Raw genomic sequence first — 14,969 nt, 5'->3', positions numbered from 1 at the left:
GGACTATGACATGCATTAGTGTGGATATGTACGTTATCCTTTGCTTTTTTTTTTAATATTTATTTAGGCTCCATGGACGCTTCAGGAGACCAAACCAGAAAGCAGATGGCCTCATGAAGGAAAGATTGAGTTCCATAATTACTGCTTACGATACAGAGAAGATTTAGATCTAGCACTGAAGAACATTAATGCTACTGTCCAGGGTGGGGAGAAGGTACGGGGGAGGATAGGGCTAACTTGTTTTGTGGTTGTTTTCTACCAACATTGCCATTGTTATACCAGATATTAGAAAAAAGTTTGAATCATTCATGTCAATCTAAGTTTTGGTAACATATTTAGTATTTACTGTATTCTTTATCCTATTTCTTTATCTTGCAAGTGTGTTTAAAAAAAAGTCTTGTTTTATTCATGTAGATGGTAGAATATTTAATACTATATGAAGGCTTATTTGTAATTCAGAGTAGGAGCATGTATTTACTCTAACTAACTAACTAATTAGACTAATCACTGGGATTGCATGCAGGCCACAGAGGTTTGTTTATAAGTAAACTTGTCCAATATGCAGATAGCATTGTTTATCACTTTCTGTACCAACACAGACAAACACAATAACCTGAAAATACCATTCACTTATTTCTTGATTTGTCCCCTTATAAATTTTTAAAAATGTATTAAAATGGACAAATAATTAATAAGGATACATAATGTTATGTTAAGGCGATAAAGGATAGTTAATCGAGCTCCTAAGTTGTAATGACTTGTGGTCATGATGGGTGTCTTATTATCTGAAGAATTATATTAAAAAAGTTGCATGAATAATTTTAATACATTTATATATTGAAACTTATTATTACAAGTATTTTGCCCTGTTTACATACCCAAAGGCAGTTTAAAACTGTACCTGTAATAAAAAAAAAAAAATCCTTACCTTTTATCTTTCTACATTCAATAAAACGTTTTTATAATCTAACTTTTTTCCTGTATGAATTTGCTTAAGTATTTTTTTTTTAATCTGTAGGTTGGAATTGTTGGAAGGACAGGGGCAGGAAAGTCCTCTCTTACTCTAGGACTGTTCCGTATCAATGAGGCTGCCTCTGGAGAAATTGTTATAGATGGCTGCAACATAGCCAAAATTGGTCTGCATGACCTTAGATTCAAATTAACAATTATCCCTCAGGTATGATTATCCATAATATGATTTGAGTAATTTTTGTCAACAAGCTTTGTGGGTTTCCTGGGAAAAAATTTGCTTTGGCAGGCTATGTTTATACTGTAAGCTTTTTTTTTAAAGCAATACATTAAATACTTAAAAAAAATTGGAGAGCATAAAAGTTTCTTTCTGCAGCTTCCATTACGTTTATCAGTCTTATTCCTCAACAATACAACTGTTTTTTGGCTAATGCATTTTTGTGTTTTTTTAACACCATGTTCTACAGGACCCAGTCTTGTTTTCTGGATCACTGCGTATGAATCTTGATCCCTTTGAAAAGTACACAGATGATGAAATCTGGTCTGCCCTGGAGCTTGCCCATCTTAAGAACTTTGTTTCAGGTCTTCCTGACAAACTAAACCATGAGTGTGCAGAGGGTGGAGAAAATCTCAGGTAATAGCTATACTCAATTCTTCTTGTGCTGCAGAGTTTACATGTTTGGCAAAGATGTTGTTGTCATTTCTGCATAAAGAGTTCCGTATGGAATTAGTAATGCAATATTTCTGTAGCTGGTAACATTTCTCTGGCATTAAAGAAACATTTCTGTTCGGTAGGATATTCATAGAAAAATGTGGTCAGTGACAATGCAAGGTCAGTCGTGTATAGCTACGCACTCAAGTCCAATGGTTCTTGCCCGATAATCGCCTCAGGGCCGATATTGAACGAGAATCTGGTGTGTGTACAGCGCCCATCGTCCGAACGACCATCCTGGCGGATCCACGGACGATGGACAACGAACAATCCTAATGCAAGGGAAGGGGAAGAGCACGCAGCACAGTGCTGCTTCGTTGTTCTCCCCCTCCCCTCTCCATAGAGCAGAATGGTACTGTATGTACAGCACTCGTTCATGCATCGTGCAGTCCTTAGTCGCTGGAAAGGATCGTGAAAGATCCTTTCCAACAACAATAATTGCACATGTGTATGCAGCTTAAGGGTTGAAAAAAGATCTTTCTTCCTTGTACCTACTAACTTTTCAGGTTTGTAAATGGTAGAAGTCATACTAAAGATTTTGTAAAACTCTTTAGCTTACATTCAAGCTAATTTAATAAAAGCCGTATAATTGGAATTTGTTTTTTACAGCATTGGCCAACGCCAGCTTGTATGTCTGGCAAGAGCACTTCTTCGGAAGACCAAAATCCTGGTGTTGGATGAAGCTACAGCAGCAGTGGACTTAGAGACTGATGGACTTATTCAATCAACCATTAGAAAAGAATTTGAAGATTGTACAGTGATAACCATCGCTCATCGACTTAATACCATCATGGATTACACAAGGTATATCATTGCTCAGTTGTCTTCTTTTAATTTGTTTTTTTTAATTTTTATATATGGTGTTTGTATCTATTTAAAAGCTAAATACCTTTGACTGCAGACAAAAAGTAAAAAGTACATGACAGAATTGATTAGCAGCAGAGATACGCATACATGTGTCAAAGGCCAAAACATTAAAATATTTTGAAGCTTACAGTCCAGTAGTCAGTAGGTATTGAGCCTGCATTGTTTTTTTTACATTGATCATCACATTGTGAACTTGTCAGTGACACAGTTCTTCAAGTGACAATGCATAAGTACTGTACTATGTCTGTTGACGAGCAGAATTACCCCCCTAGGACAGGAGGAAAGTGTTGGGCACCTCACTTTCTCTATACTCCATGATGTATTGTGAAGAATTATATAAATAGAGGTGAAATCAGCACGGCTAAAAGAGAACTTTATGAAGTCGGGGAAAGCAAAAAAAGAAGAAAGAATATGGTACTGTCCATGACGGAACAGGTGAGTGTATTATTAAAAAGAATTGTAAATCAGGTAAGATTTTTTTTTTTATTGCAGAAAGGACATCACCTGTCCCTTCTGCAATAAAGGACCTGCCTGATCACAATTTTTAAACAAAGCAGCAAATATAAAAATTAATAGTTAACATTTATATACAATTAATATATAAAAAAACATAAACACAAAGTTTTCTTTGGTATCCTGGATTAAATGGATTGACTCTACATTTTTCCAATTGTTTACCCTTTTTTGGCAATATTTTATATGTTTACTGAGTTTTTCCCTAATTTGTCTTTGTTTAGGGTAATGGTTCTGGATAGAGGCCAAATAGTAGAGTTCAATTCTCCAAGCAATCTTCTTCAGAAGAAAGGATGTTTCTACAATATGGCCAAAGACTCTGGATTAGTATGAATGTTACAGTCCTGGAACACATTAGGAAAAAGACCGCTTTAATAACAAGGTGTTTCACTGTTACTACACTTACTACCCACAAATATAGGCAGAGATGATTGTAGACTCTAAATGCCCTTTTGTTTTCTTTCAGGAGCTCTTCAAACAATTAGCATCTAGTTTCAGTTGGTTCTGCATTTAGGTTCCTATGACATGGCTTGAAGAAGTATGACCCTCTAGGTCATTCTTACTTATCTTCAATTGGCCAATAGGCTTTCCGTAAAAGTATGTGTTAGATACGTGTTCTAGATATTGCAAATTTTACTGCTATCAATAAGTGGATACTTTATTCAACAAGGAAATGCTGCAAAAATTTGAAAGTTCATTATTTCCTAGCAACCAATACATAACCATCTCTTAATTAATCTGCAGAATAGTGTGAATTAAAGCAACCAACAAATCATTTAATATTGTTACCACATGTCAAAGTAAATTAACCTAAAGGTCAGTCTCCTGCAATAGAAGAGTTTTTATACTCAAGTTTCTAGTGGCAACTATTTCTATCTCCCCTTGATTCTAGTAATAAAGCCACCATCAGTCTTTTCAGAATTATGCACTTTTCAGCCTTCTCCCACTATTGCTTCACCGCTTTATCTTGTTTTGAAGCACAGATAGTGGCATGCAGCACAAGCATAGGACCAGAGGACATAAAAGCTGTGTGATTGCAGGAGACTGGCTTTTAGAATTGTATTTCGACCTGTCAGGGTTGCTTTAAGACTTGTGTTTTACATAAAAATAACCTGACTTAGTGTACTTGGCTGTCACACACAGTGGTAGCAGCCACTCATTTATCAGGGTTAGTATGTTTTTCCTAAAGTCCTATTAGTTCCTACTAAGATGGTTGAATAAACACCCAAAATAGGGAATTGTTTACTCTTTCCTATGTATGGATGACAGGTGCAGTTTAGATGCCAATTTCTTGCATCTTTAAGATAACATCTACAAATATGCTTCAGCCAGATGAGTGCTTTTGGGTTGCATCTAAAACAAAAAAAATGTTAGCATGTGGCATAGTGTTTCCTCTTTTCTTAAGACTTGTTCTAAGACCACAATGTCTTTTTGTCAAACATCAAAAAAGGACAAAAAGCAATTTCAGTTTAAAATGATGCAGAGCACAAAGGACATCTGACCCTAGCCTAATGTAAATTTCTAGTAGCTTACATGCAGTTATTTGATGGTAATAAGTTGTTCAACAAAATTATTCTGATAAGCTCTTGAAGGCAAACCTCAGGAAAAATGAAATACTTCTGTTTACCATCTACATAGAAAAAAGGTATATTTCTATTTAGGAAAAAGACTTTTGTTGGTTACATGGAAGCTGCCAAACTTTTGTACTTAAAAAACCTGAAAGGTAATTTTACCCTATAATTCTGCTGAAAATTAAAGATTCATTCTATATGTTAAAATATATGTAGTGATGATGGCTATATACTGTGGTGGCACGTATCTTGATTGTTATTGGGTGTTTATTTTTTTAAATCACAGTAGGTTTCCAGTTTTGCAGATTTTTCTGGAATCATAAAAATATATTTGCTATACAGAATACTTATGTTTTATAAAAACTTTTGCAAATATATATTTCGCAGTAAAAACCTGTTGGAAAATGAAATAGTCACTTGGAAATGGTGGAATAGTTTTCCTGGAAATCTCGCATAAAGGGCTTTTTCTTCAAATGAGAATTAAATCACTGCTCTAAATACCCTATTCACTCTATACTACTAGGATTTGTTTTACTGGTGTACACTATTCATCTAATTCAGTGGTCACCAACCCTTCGGAGCTCACGGACCATTACATTTATAATTTTAAATCCCACACATGTGCAGGGAACTGGGTGTCACTCAAAGGGGGAAGAAACTTCCCACAGAGTGATGTCATGATGCCAGAACCGGTCCACTCTCCCATCAGCCCTACTGTCCCCTCAGGATGTTTAGCAAGCAGGTCTGAGCCTGTGATGGGAGAGTGGGCCTGGATGTGTCTGGGACGGGGGTCAGAGCCGCAGACCACCAACATTTTCCCACAGACCACCACTGATCTAAATAGGCAAGTCACAGATGGGTATAAAATCCAGAGCTATGGATGATGGTACAATGAGGCAAAATCTTGTCAAACAGGAAATAGTCACATGCATCGGTCTGAAAGGGGTAAATTACCATTGCCCACAAAATATTTGCACCCACAGTATATAGGCCTCAAATGCCCTATAGTATCAGTACAGTGATCTTCAACATTTATGTTTTCTTTTTTGCCTTTACTTCTATTTGATAAAACTTTAAATGCTGTTGTATAGATACATCTTTATAGGTTAGTAATTTCAAACTTCGGGTTTTCAGAAGTGTAATGCATTGCAATATTTTGAATTATTCTTTGGCCATTCTAATACACTAGTGATTTTTGTGCCATTGTGAATTTCAGATTGCTACCGATGTGTCTGGGTTATTATCTGCCCACTTTGCAATGTCCTGTCAAAATTTTATGGTGTAGGTTATTTAAGCTATAGAACTGACAACTCAGATGTTCTTCCCTTTTTTTGCTACCAAGTAGCACTGCACTTTTATACTGCTATAAATACATATATTCTCTATATTTATATTTTCAAAAGTATTTCAAAATACCAGCATATGTACTGTACTTAGAGCACTTTTTTCGGTCACTATCAAAGCTTAATTCTTACAGCAGTAAAACAACAAAAACAAAAAGGGAACCTGTTTCTGTACAGATATATTAGCACATTAAATACTAACTGCCTGTTTTCCTAGCCAAATGCCTCCATTTTGAGCACCAAAAGACTAATGAATATTCAGCTCCTCTTCTTGCTCATAAATTAAGACTTTTCTCAGGCATGTTGCCATAATATGATGAGGCTGCATTGTCTTTAAAATGTTTGCTCAAAAAAGGTTGCATTGATTGGCTGGGCAATGGATATTCTTTTCACAAAGGCTACATGTCCAGAATAACTTTAAAATGTTCAAAAGCCTAATCAAATTTAAAAACATAGCAGAACATGAACATATTATAAATGTGATATAGAGCTAAAAAATATTTTCATACAATTGAAAAAATCTTTATCAAATATGCTTTTGTTTTTCAGGAATTTTGCCCCAAAAGAGCTGCCTTTTTATTAGTTCTATTAAAAAGAATTCTGACTCTTGTGCTAGAAAATTAGCAATCTAGTTTAATCCAATTCAAGTCTAGAGTCAGTATACACTTATTTTGACTTAAAAATAATGAATACATTTTTTTAGAGTTCATTCTTTTCCCAGATCACAGTCTTCAGTATGCTAGCAATACTGAAACACAATAATAACTAGCTTTATTGTGTTTCATTTCGTTTTATACTTAATTTTTTTTTCTTTGCTAAAGAACATTTGGGAAGTTATTCTGGGCAGCTAAATCCAACTATAAACCATAGCATGTACAGGAAATTTTCACATACATATGGCAGTACCTATATAATATAACTAAAATATAGTGCTTTACCAGTAAGCTTAATGGTGCTATCTTACATACATATCTTCTTATCAGACAGTTACATGAATGTGGTGAGTCTGGTCAATAATGAATTCATAAAACTCAGCACTTCAGTTGTAGCTGGACTACAGTTCCCATCACCAATAATTACCAGAAACTGCCAAAAAGCTAACTTATACTGCTGATTGGAATAACAATACATGGTTGAACAATCACAGATATCATAGCAACATACTATACCATATACAAAATAAAAATTGATGGAATGTTTAAACCAGACCCAGTGGTTTTCCATTGTGGCTAAACTGGCATTCATTTTAGGTATTGAAATAAAGGTGGCATACTATTACCTCGGTTAGAGACAAATTTATTCTTAGGTTACAAGGGTATTTATTTTTTGGTAAGTTATATTCTCTCATTTTACAGAATGCTATTTTCTTTTTGCAATTTTTTATTTAACTATTAAATAAGATTTGTAAAGAACTTATTATCGACAACTATTGTTCTGCTTGTCTTTATATGTGTATTCTTGACATAATGCAATGTGTGTTTAAAAACATGCTCTGACTTGGCTTGATTAAAAATATATGTAATTTTTGATATAGATTCATCTGTGTGCTGCCTGTTTATATATGAACATAATTATAAACATTTAACGGTGATGCTCCCCGTCAGTCTATGATTAGTAGAGTGTTTGTATACATGTATGTATGTGTATATGTGTGAGTGTTTAAATTAATATATATATATACACACACTACAGAATACAGTACTTAACGTAGGTTAACAAATGTATACTAGGGCTCAGCAACAGGAATGTAGAAATACAATGTTTCCATGCAACCATGTCTGTGATCAATGTGGGGAGAGTACATACAGCAAGACAGCAAGGACTTTTACAGACACAAGTAAAGCAGGCCAAACCGTGCCAGAAAACTGTATCAAAAAGATTATTTCCCCCATGCACATTTCCCACATAAATTGCAGGGCTCATTATGGCCTCCTCCCCATTGGCTGTTTTGGATTTGGTTATGGTTGTTAGTTTTTAGTAGCTATCCTACACCGCTGTATCATCAGGAGGTTTTCTTAAGAAGTACAAATGGATGAAAAAATTGCTAGTGCATGCTGCAGACTACAAGATTTTTATTTTAGGTGGAATTTGTGGTCTCATTGCTTTCTTTCTCCCTTTTCTTTCCGACTCAAGAGGTGGGGAAGAGAACGTGACATTTCCAAGAATTTGGGATGTAGGCTCCAGAACCTCATGGGGCTGATAATTGTGGGTAAGATTAGACTCCAGAAGCATACTACTACCACCACTGGTGTGGCTTTTCATAATAGGTCAGGTTCTTGTATTGCTCAGTCCCAGCTCTTTGATTGCACCTAATGAAAACTTCAGGCTTATATCAGGCATGCAGTTGGCAAGATGGTTAAGCTCGCTGGGCTCAGGCTCCCTTGTTCTAAAATTCTAAACCATACTAAAATAGGCCTTGTACCATAACTAACTAAATGTGTGTGTGTGTGTGTGTGGATAGATACACACACACACACACACACACACACACACAGTTGTGTTCAGAATCAAAATCCTTATTAATGCTTTTATTTCCATACACATTGCACTCTCTATTCCAAATCAAAAAGTGTATCAAATTTGAGTTTTTTCTTTACAGAAAGTAAAAATGAAATATTAAGCTGTTCAAAACAATGGTAGTTTCAGCATTTTTGTTTACTACCTCAAACATTCACTGAATGTACTGAAAAATGTTTAAAGTTTTTGCTTTCCTTTGAATCACTTAACTAATATTTAGTTGTATAACCACTGTTTCTGAGAACTGTTCGCCCATCTGTGTTGCATGAGTCAACCAACTTCTGGCACCAGTGAAAGGGGTATATTAACCCAAGATGATTGGACATACCTTTAAGGTCAAGGGATTGGATTGGCCATTATAATGTCATTCTTGTTGGTCTGGAACCAAGATGTTGCACATTTACTTGGGTGTTAGGGGTCATGTTAAAACACCTATTTCATAGGCATTTCCTCTCAGCTTAAGGCAACATAACCTCTTTAGGTATTTTGATGTATTCACACGCATCCATGATTTCTAGTATGTGATAAATAGGACCAACACCATAGTATGAGAAGCCTCCTATTAGGGCTGTGACGCCTGGCAAGTCATGCAGGAATACCTGCGGTGCGGAGTCTAAGTGTCTCCCGGTCTTCACCAGAGCAACCTGCATGGGATGATGGGCCGGTGACCTTAGTGGCCTCCAGGCTGCAGGGAGAACACCAGGTTGTGGTTCCCCAGGCTCTCCCCACCCAGGGCAAGCAGAACAGAGGGCTTAAGTGTAGGGACAGCAGAGATAAGGTACTGAGTGGGACACCATTGAGAGGCAAGATCTAGGCAGACCAAGGTCAGGGCAGGCAGCTATCAGCCTTCAGAAAGGAGAGCTCTGTTTGAGGGAATCTTGATGGTGATTAACTGGGAGATCACACAGGCAAGCTTGGTTGAAATTCAGGCACAGGTTAGGCAAGCATAGTCAAGATTCAAAGCATGGGTCAGGAATCCAAAAGGCACTATATCCTAACAGGATATAACGGAGTCTCAGGCAGCAATGCTGAAGATCCAGCAACCAGAACCAGGAACAAGCAGGGTATAAATAAGGCTAGCAGCCAATACCAGGACGAGGTTGGAACCAGGAACTAGTCCACTCATTGGCTGCTGCACATACTGTGAAATCACCTTCAGCTGTGCACAGCTAGGTGCAGGGAATGTTAAAAAAACACTCTTTTCGAAAACACAGCTAAAGGGAGGCTGAGGATGCTGGACAGATGATCTGTGGGCAGAGCGGTAAAACCTCCCCATATCATGTTATTTGCGCCACTATTCTTCACTGTCATCACCGTATACTGTGGTTTGAAAACAGTGTTTGGGGACTGTCCGACAAACTGTCTGCAGCCCCTAGACCCAAAAAGTTACTTTCATTATTCCACAAAATATTTTGTCATTTATCTTTTTGACAGTCAGTGTGTTCTTTGGCAAACTGTAACCTCTTCGGGAATTTTTTTTTTTTTTGTATCATTTGGGTCTTTACCAAAGTTTCTTGTTGATAGCTTAGCTTCACATTTGCAGGACACAACAATATTTGTACTCCAAGTTGTTTAAGCCATGTGCTAGGTATCCGGTTACCCATAGTATTGGGTCAGATTTCTACCTTCCCTCTCTTTGTTCCAACTTTCTAATGCCTGCCCCATTATTATGTCCAATCTTTTTGTCTTTTTGTATTATGCCCCAACTCTTCGGTGCCATTTATTTTGATCCAACTTCCTAGTGTTCCATGTTTTGTCAAGAGTAGAGGAAAAGTAGTGTAATAGCCTGATCAATGTATGCTTGGTTCACATTAGCAGTAAATATAACTGCCATTTACCACTCCTGAATGACTTCTGGGCACCTAGGATTGGTAACAGATAGGTAACTGCTGGGCATTTTCAAGCAGCATTAGTTCCTAAAGTGAGGTATCTTACTGCCAATGTGAATTCAGCCTAATTTCAGATGTGTCCCCTAGAACTATATTTAGTTAAATCAGAACTTTTGTGAAAAAAAAAAAAAAAAAAAACGTTTTTCACTTGATCTATCTACAAATGGAACAGTGAGTCCCCAGCTGGCTCGGCTTCTCTGTTCTTTCCAGTGCTCATGGTCTAGTCCGGCACCGCCTGTTTTCTTTCCTTTCGGGTTCTACCTCCTATTACCAGGCCTTGCACTGCGCAGGCTTGAATTCGAATAATGTCCTGAAAAAAAAAGGGTAGCTCACAGCCAGTCTTTTACCTTCACAGCAGGAAGGACTAAAAGGGAAGTGTCCTCCCCAAAGAAAAAAAAAAAACAAAACACACATATTTCCATTATTTAAAAGAGAAAGTCACTCTTTATTTAAGAGCAATATGCATGTGAACACGTGATAGCAGATGAGAGCTTGACAGCCAGTGTCTCTCTCATTACTGCCCAGCATGTATTAGCAGATGGGATTGGGACAGCCAGTGTCCTATATTTTTACTGCTTATATTCTATCCAATAAAACTACCTGTGAAATGTATCAACTCGAGCGGCCATGTATAGTGTTGTCATTGGTAGCACCATCTGCCTGTGAAAATTATCCACCTGAGGGTTGTGTATAATTGCAACGTCAGCAGCACAGTGAGCTGTGTGTAAAGGCTACATGTGCCATATTCTGCAGCCTAACAACTCTCTGTGTTCAAACCTTCATATCTCCTAAACCAGCGGTCGCCAACAGGTGGTCCGCGGCTCTGGCTGGTGCGTTCCCCCAGCAGAGTCAGGAGAAGGCCCGTATGGACACAACCTACCCACTCTCCCATCACAGGCTCGGCGGTGGTTGGGTTGTGTGTCTGGCTCAGACCTGCGATGGGAAAGTGAGTGGGTGAATCTGGCATCATGATGACACTGTGGGGGAAGTTTCTTCCCCTTGGAGTGACACAGGGCTTCCCGTGCTTGGGTGGTCCTAATTCTATGCATTTAGTGGTCCCTAGGTCTGAAAAGGTTGGTGACCACTGTCCTAAACTGTATTTTGTTACAACTTGAAATTTTTACGACACACAGCCATTAGTACCCCAAATTTCAGCTCTGCACCTTTAAAGAATTTCAAGATATGGGAGTCACAAGTTGACAAAATGATGACAAATGCTAATTGGGGTCCCCTGGAGCCACTTACATAGCTAGGTGAACTGATGTGAAATCCTAAAACTTATACCTACAATACTACTCTATTCTGTCCATTTCTCTATTTTGAACCCCAATATGGAATATGGAGATATACAAAACCAAAGTGGGGGACACCTATGGCTAACAACTCCTAAGTTTCATCACTATGGCATCATCAGAACATATTCTCTTCCCATCAAAACACGCTGCCCTGTTACACATACTTGTTCACTTCTGACACATGAACAATTTCTCTGGGATGGGGGGGGTTGCAGGTAAAGAAGATTAATGGTGCAATTGGGGGATAACTGTGGCTAACACCCTACAAATTTATTACTATGGCATCATCAAAACTCTGCCCATCAAAACCCTCTCTCCTATTACACATAACTGTCCAGGGCAGCTTTAGGGATTCAAGGAAATAGACAAGCAGACAGTAATGTGTAATAGGCCAGGGTGTTTGATGGGCAGTTTTTATGTTATGATGATGTCATAGCAATGATATTTTAGGGGGTGTTACCTACAAGTGTTCCCCTTCCCCCACTTGCACATTTCATTTCCTACACATCACTGCTCTAGTGAAATTGGGGTTTAAGTATTGGAAGTATGTCTAATTGGGCAAAGTTTTTATATTCTGATGGACCAATAGTAATGAAATGTTATGTTCTGATAAAGCCTTAGGGGGGTGCAGGTTAGCAAAATTAGAGGTGTAAGTAGTGGACACTTGTGGCTAACACCCCTAAAATTTCATCAACATAGCATCATTAGAACATAATAAACTGTGCCCATCAAAATGTGCTGGCCTGTTACACATTATGGTCTACTTCCAATATTTGAAACCAAATTTCTCTGAAAAGAGGAGGTACAGGTGGGGGTCACCTGTGGATGTAACTCCCACTTTTCTTCTTCCAAAACTTTTTCTGGAACAGTAAGGTGTAGAAAACCAAAAATGTAGATGCAGCATGCAGCAGGGGCCATGTTTTGAACCTGTAACCCCATATCTTGAAAGCTTGGCTTGTACCCTGTGCCCTGTAAATTTTAAGTTGTGACTAGTGTTTTAGGAGATATGAAGGTATGAGTTGTTAGACTTGCAGAATATAAGCAGCCTTTACACACACACAGCTATCTCACAGTTCTGCCAATGATGTCATTGTGCACACCTACCCAGGTAGACGATCTCACAGCTTTTCTTTATTATCACACCCAGCAGGTGCTAGGAGGTGGGGCGGAACTGGCAGTGTACCAATCTCATCCTAGCTGAGCACTGGTAACTGCTCCCGCTCCCACCTCTCATCTAATCTTCTGGAAAGATGACAGCTGTTCACAGGCGGCCCCATCATCATCCATTCAGAAGAATAGAGCTGTTGATGGGAGGTGGGCAGGGGACGCATGAGTGCTGGATGCATTGATTGGGGGAAAGGCACTGCGGAGGACTATGATAGACATCTTTTTATTGTAACCGTACTCACACGTACCTTTAAATCTTTGATCTTCCTGGAGCTGATTCTTTGCCATTTTAGATAGTCTTCTATTCATTTAAATTGTAGTTTTTCTTTTCTTCCAGATCTTTCAGGTTTTGGTTGGTTTTAAAGCATTTGTTCTTTTGAACAATGTCTGCGATGACCCATTTTACCCCAGAGAGAAATGCAATATAACCAGCGCATCTACAACATTTGCTGCCTTGCTTCCTTAAATAGGGGCCATAATGAACACCTGTATTTTCACAGAATGAATGACCTCACCTGTTGAACTTCATCGCTATGATTTTGAACAGCCTAATATTTCTTCTACAGATTCTATGGAATCCAAAGAAAAGGGAATACCACAAATAACAAAATATTTTTTTCTTCATGTTTTGATTAAGTTTTATACACACTATTTCAAAAAAATTAAGGGAACTCTAAAATCATATGTCAATTCTCAAAGTTTAAAATATTCAAGCGATAAATCTTGTAGTATAGTATGTCATACAGCATGTAGTATAACTGCTGCATTCCATACATCATGATGTGCATCACATACTCCTTTACAAAGTGTGGTGGTTTCTATGTAGTTTACTTGTCACGGCTCACCAGGGCAGAGTGTTGGACCCTCTGTGTCACCAGCCCAGTGGGTAGAGACGTGCACGGGGCACAGGGTCTAAGTAACCGCTCGGTCTTCTCTAGATCCTGCGGCCCCTGTGCTGGCCAAGGCAGGTGACTGCTGACTAGCAGGAACAAAGCGTGGTGTCGGGGCAGGTAGCGATCAGGAATATTCAGGAAACAAGCCGGGGTCAGTACACAAATAATTCAGGAACAGGAAGCACAAACTGGAACAGCCGAAACCTGAGAGCAGAACCAAAAGGAACTCCTTGTTCAGGCAGCTTCCTGTTGCCAGTCACTTTTTTATAAAAGGAAGGTCATGTGATGGATGAGGCCATGTGACCTGCAGAAATCTCAACCCACCACCAGAGGGAGTACTGGAGAGGAGGCAGCTTAGGTGCTGTTTGCATTTTTGACAGCAGGTGGAGTTCGTCTGGAGAACACTCTAGTCCTCTGAGGCAAAGGGGCAGCAGAGAGAGTCATATGATCTGGACCAGGAAGTAAGCAGAGAACTTGGATCCCTGAGCAGAGCTGGTGCTGGCAGCAGGGGGATGCAAGGTTGGTGACACTAAGGAGGACACAGATCCCCTGGTCCTGTGGGGATCTGTGACATTACTATTTTTAAATAGGCTAATTTTCAAACACATTAAACAAAAACACAGCTTTTTAAAACGGAAAAATCCCCCGACCCTGCTCGGCTCCGAAGCTGAGAACATTTCATCTAGATTTACACTTTATGTTGAGACCGTCATTATTAAGTGTTTTTGTTGCCTGAAAACTCTTAAAATCATCAGTGGGTGTGTTTTTTGTGCAGGCATTTGCAAGTGGTGTTTTCCAAAGTTCCAGGCAGCTTCAAGGGTCCGTTTTGTTGCCAAAACACCTCAATAGACTTATATTGAACTGTTCATTAACCCCCCCTGGCAGTCTAATTATGTCCGTAATTTTATGTCAAAAGCTTGGAAATTTGTTGTTTAATATTTTAGGCCTATATTTCTTAAGAATAACTCCCGAGTATATTAAAGTTTGAAACACAAATCATAAATTATAATAAAAAATAATTATAAATCATTTTATAAATAAAAATATAAGTAAAATAAACTTTAATAAATTGAACAACAAAAATTTAATTTGTCCAAATAAGGGTACAATAAAAGAATAAACTTTTGGATTTATTTTTTTATAACTTTAGCACTGTGATCAATGTTTTAAAAAAGCAGATTACAATGTAATCTGCTTTTAAATTTCCTGCCAAGCCAGGCCTCCTCGGCATAC

The 14,969-nt window shown here is 38.2% G+C and overlaps 1 protein-coding gene across 3 annotated transcripts in view; it reads left to right on the top strand.

Moving 5' to 3' along the window:
- LOC140335957 (multidrug resistance-associated protein 1-like) overlaps nt 1–7,510 on the top strand; it is a 75,622-nt gene extending 68,112 nt beyond the window's left edge. For 2 of the 3 annotated variants that reach the window (XM_072418973.1, XM_072418971.1), the window contains 5 exons: nt 68–214; nt 1,019–1,177; nt 1,437–1,603; nt 2,291–2,485; nt 3,286–7,510. In XM_072418973.1, coding sequence (XP_072275074.1) covers nt 68–214; nt 1,019–1,177; nt 1,437–1,603; nt 2,291–2,485; nt 3,286–3,394 — 777 coding nt within the window. In that variant the 3' untranslated portion in view covers nt 3,395–7,510. The remainder of the gene's footprint in view (nt 1–67; nt 215–1,018; nt 1,178–1,436; nt 1,604–2,290; nt 2,486–3,285) is intronic. The other variant, XM_072418972.1, reaches the window with a different exon arrangement.
- The last annotated feature ends 7,459 nt before the right edge of the window (nt 7,511–14,969 follow it).

The sequence above is a fragment of the Pyxicephalus adspersus genome, chromosome 7, assembly GCF_032062135.1.
Source record: "Pyxicephalus adspersus chromosome 7, UCB_Pads_2.0, whole genome shotgun sequence".
NCBI lineage: Eukaryota > Metazoa > Chordata > Amphibia > Anura > Pyxicephalidae > Pyxicephalus > Pyxicephalus adspersus.
The sequence above is the reverse complement of the archived record's forward strand: the minus strand, read 5'-3'. Positions and strand labels throughout refer to the sequence as shown.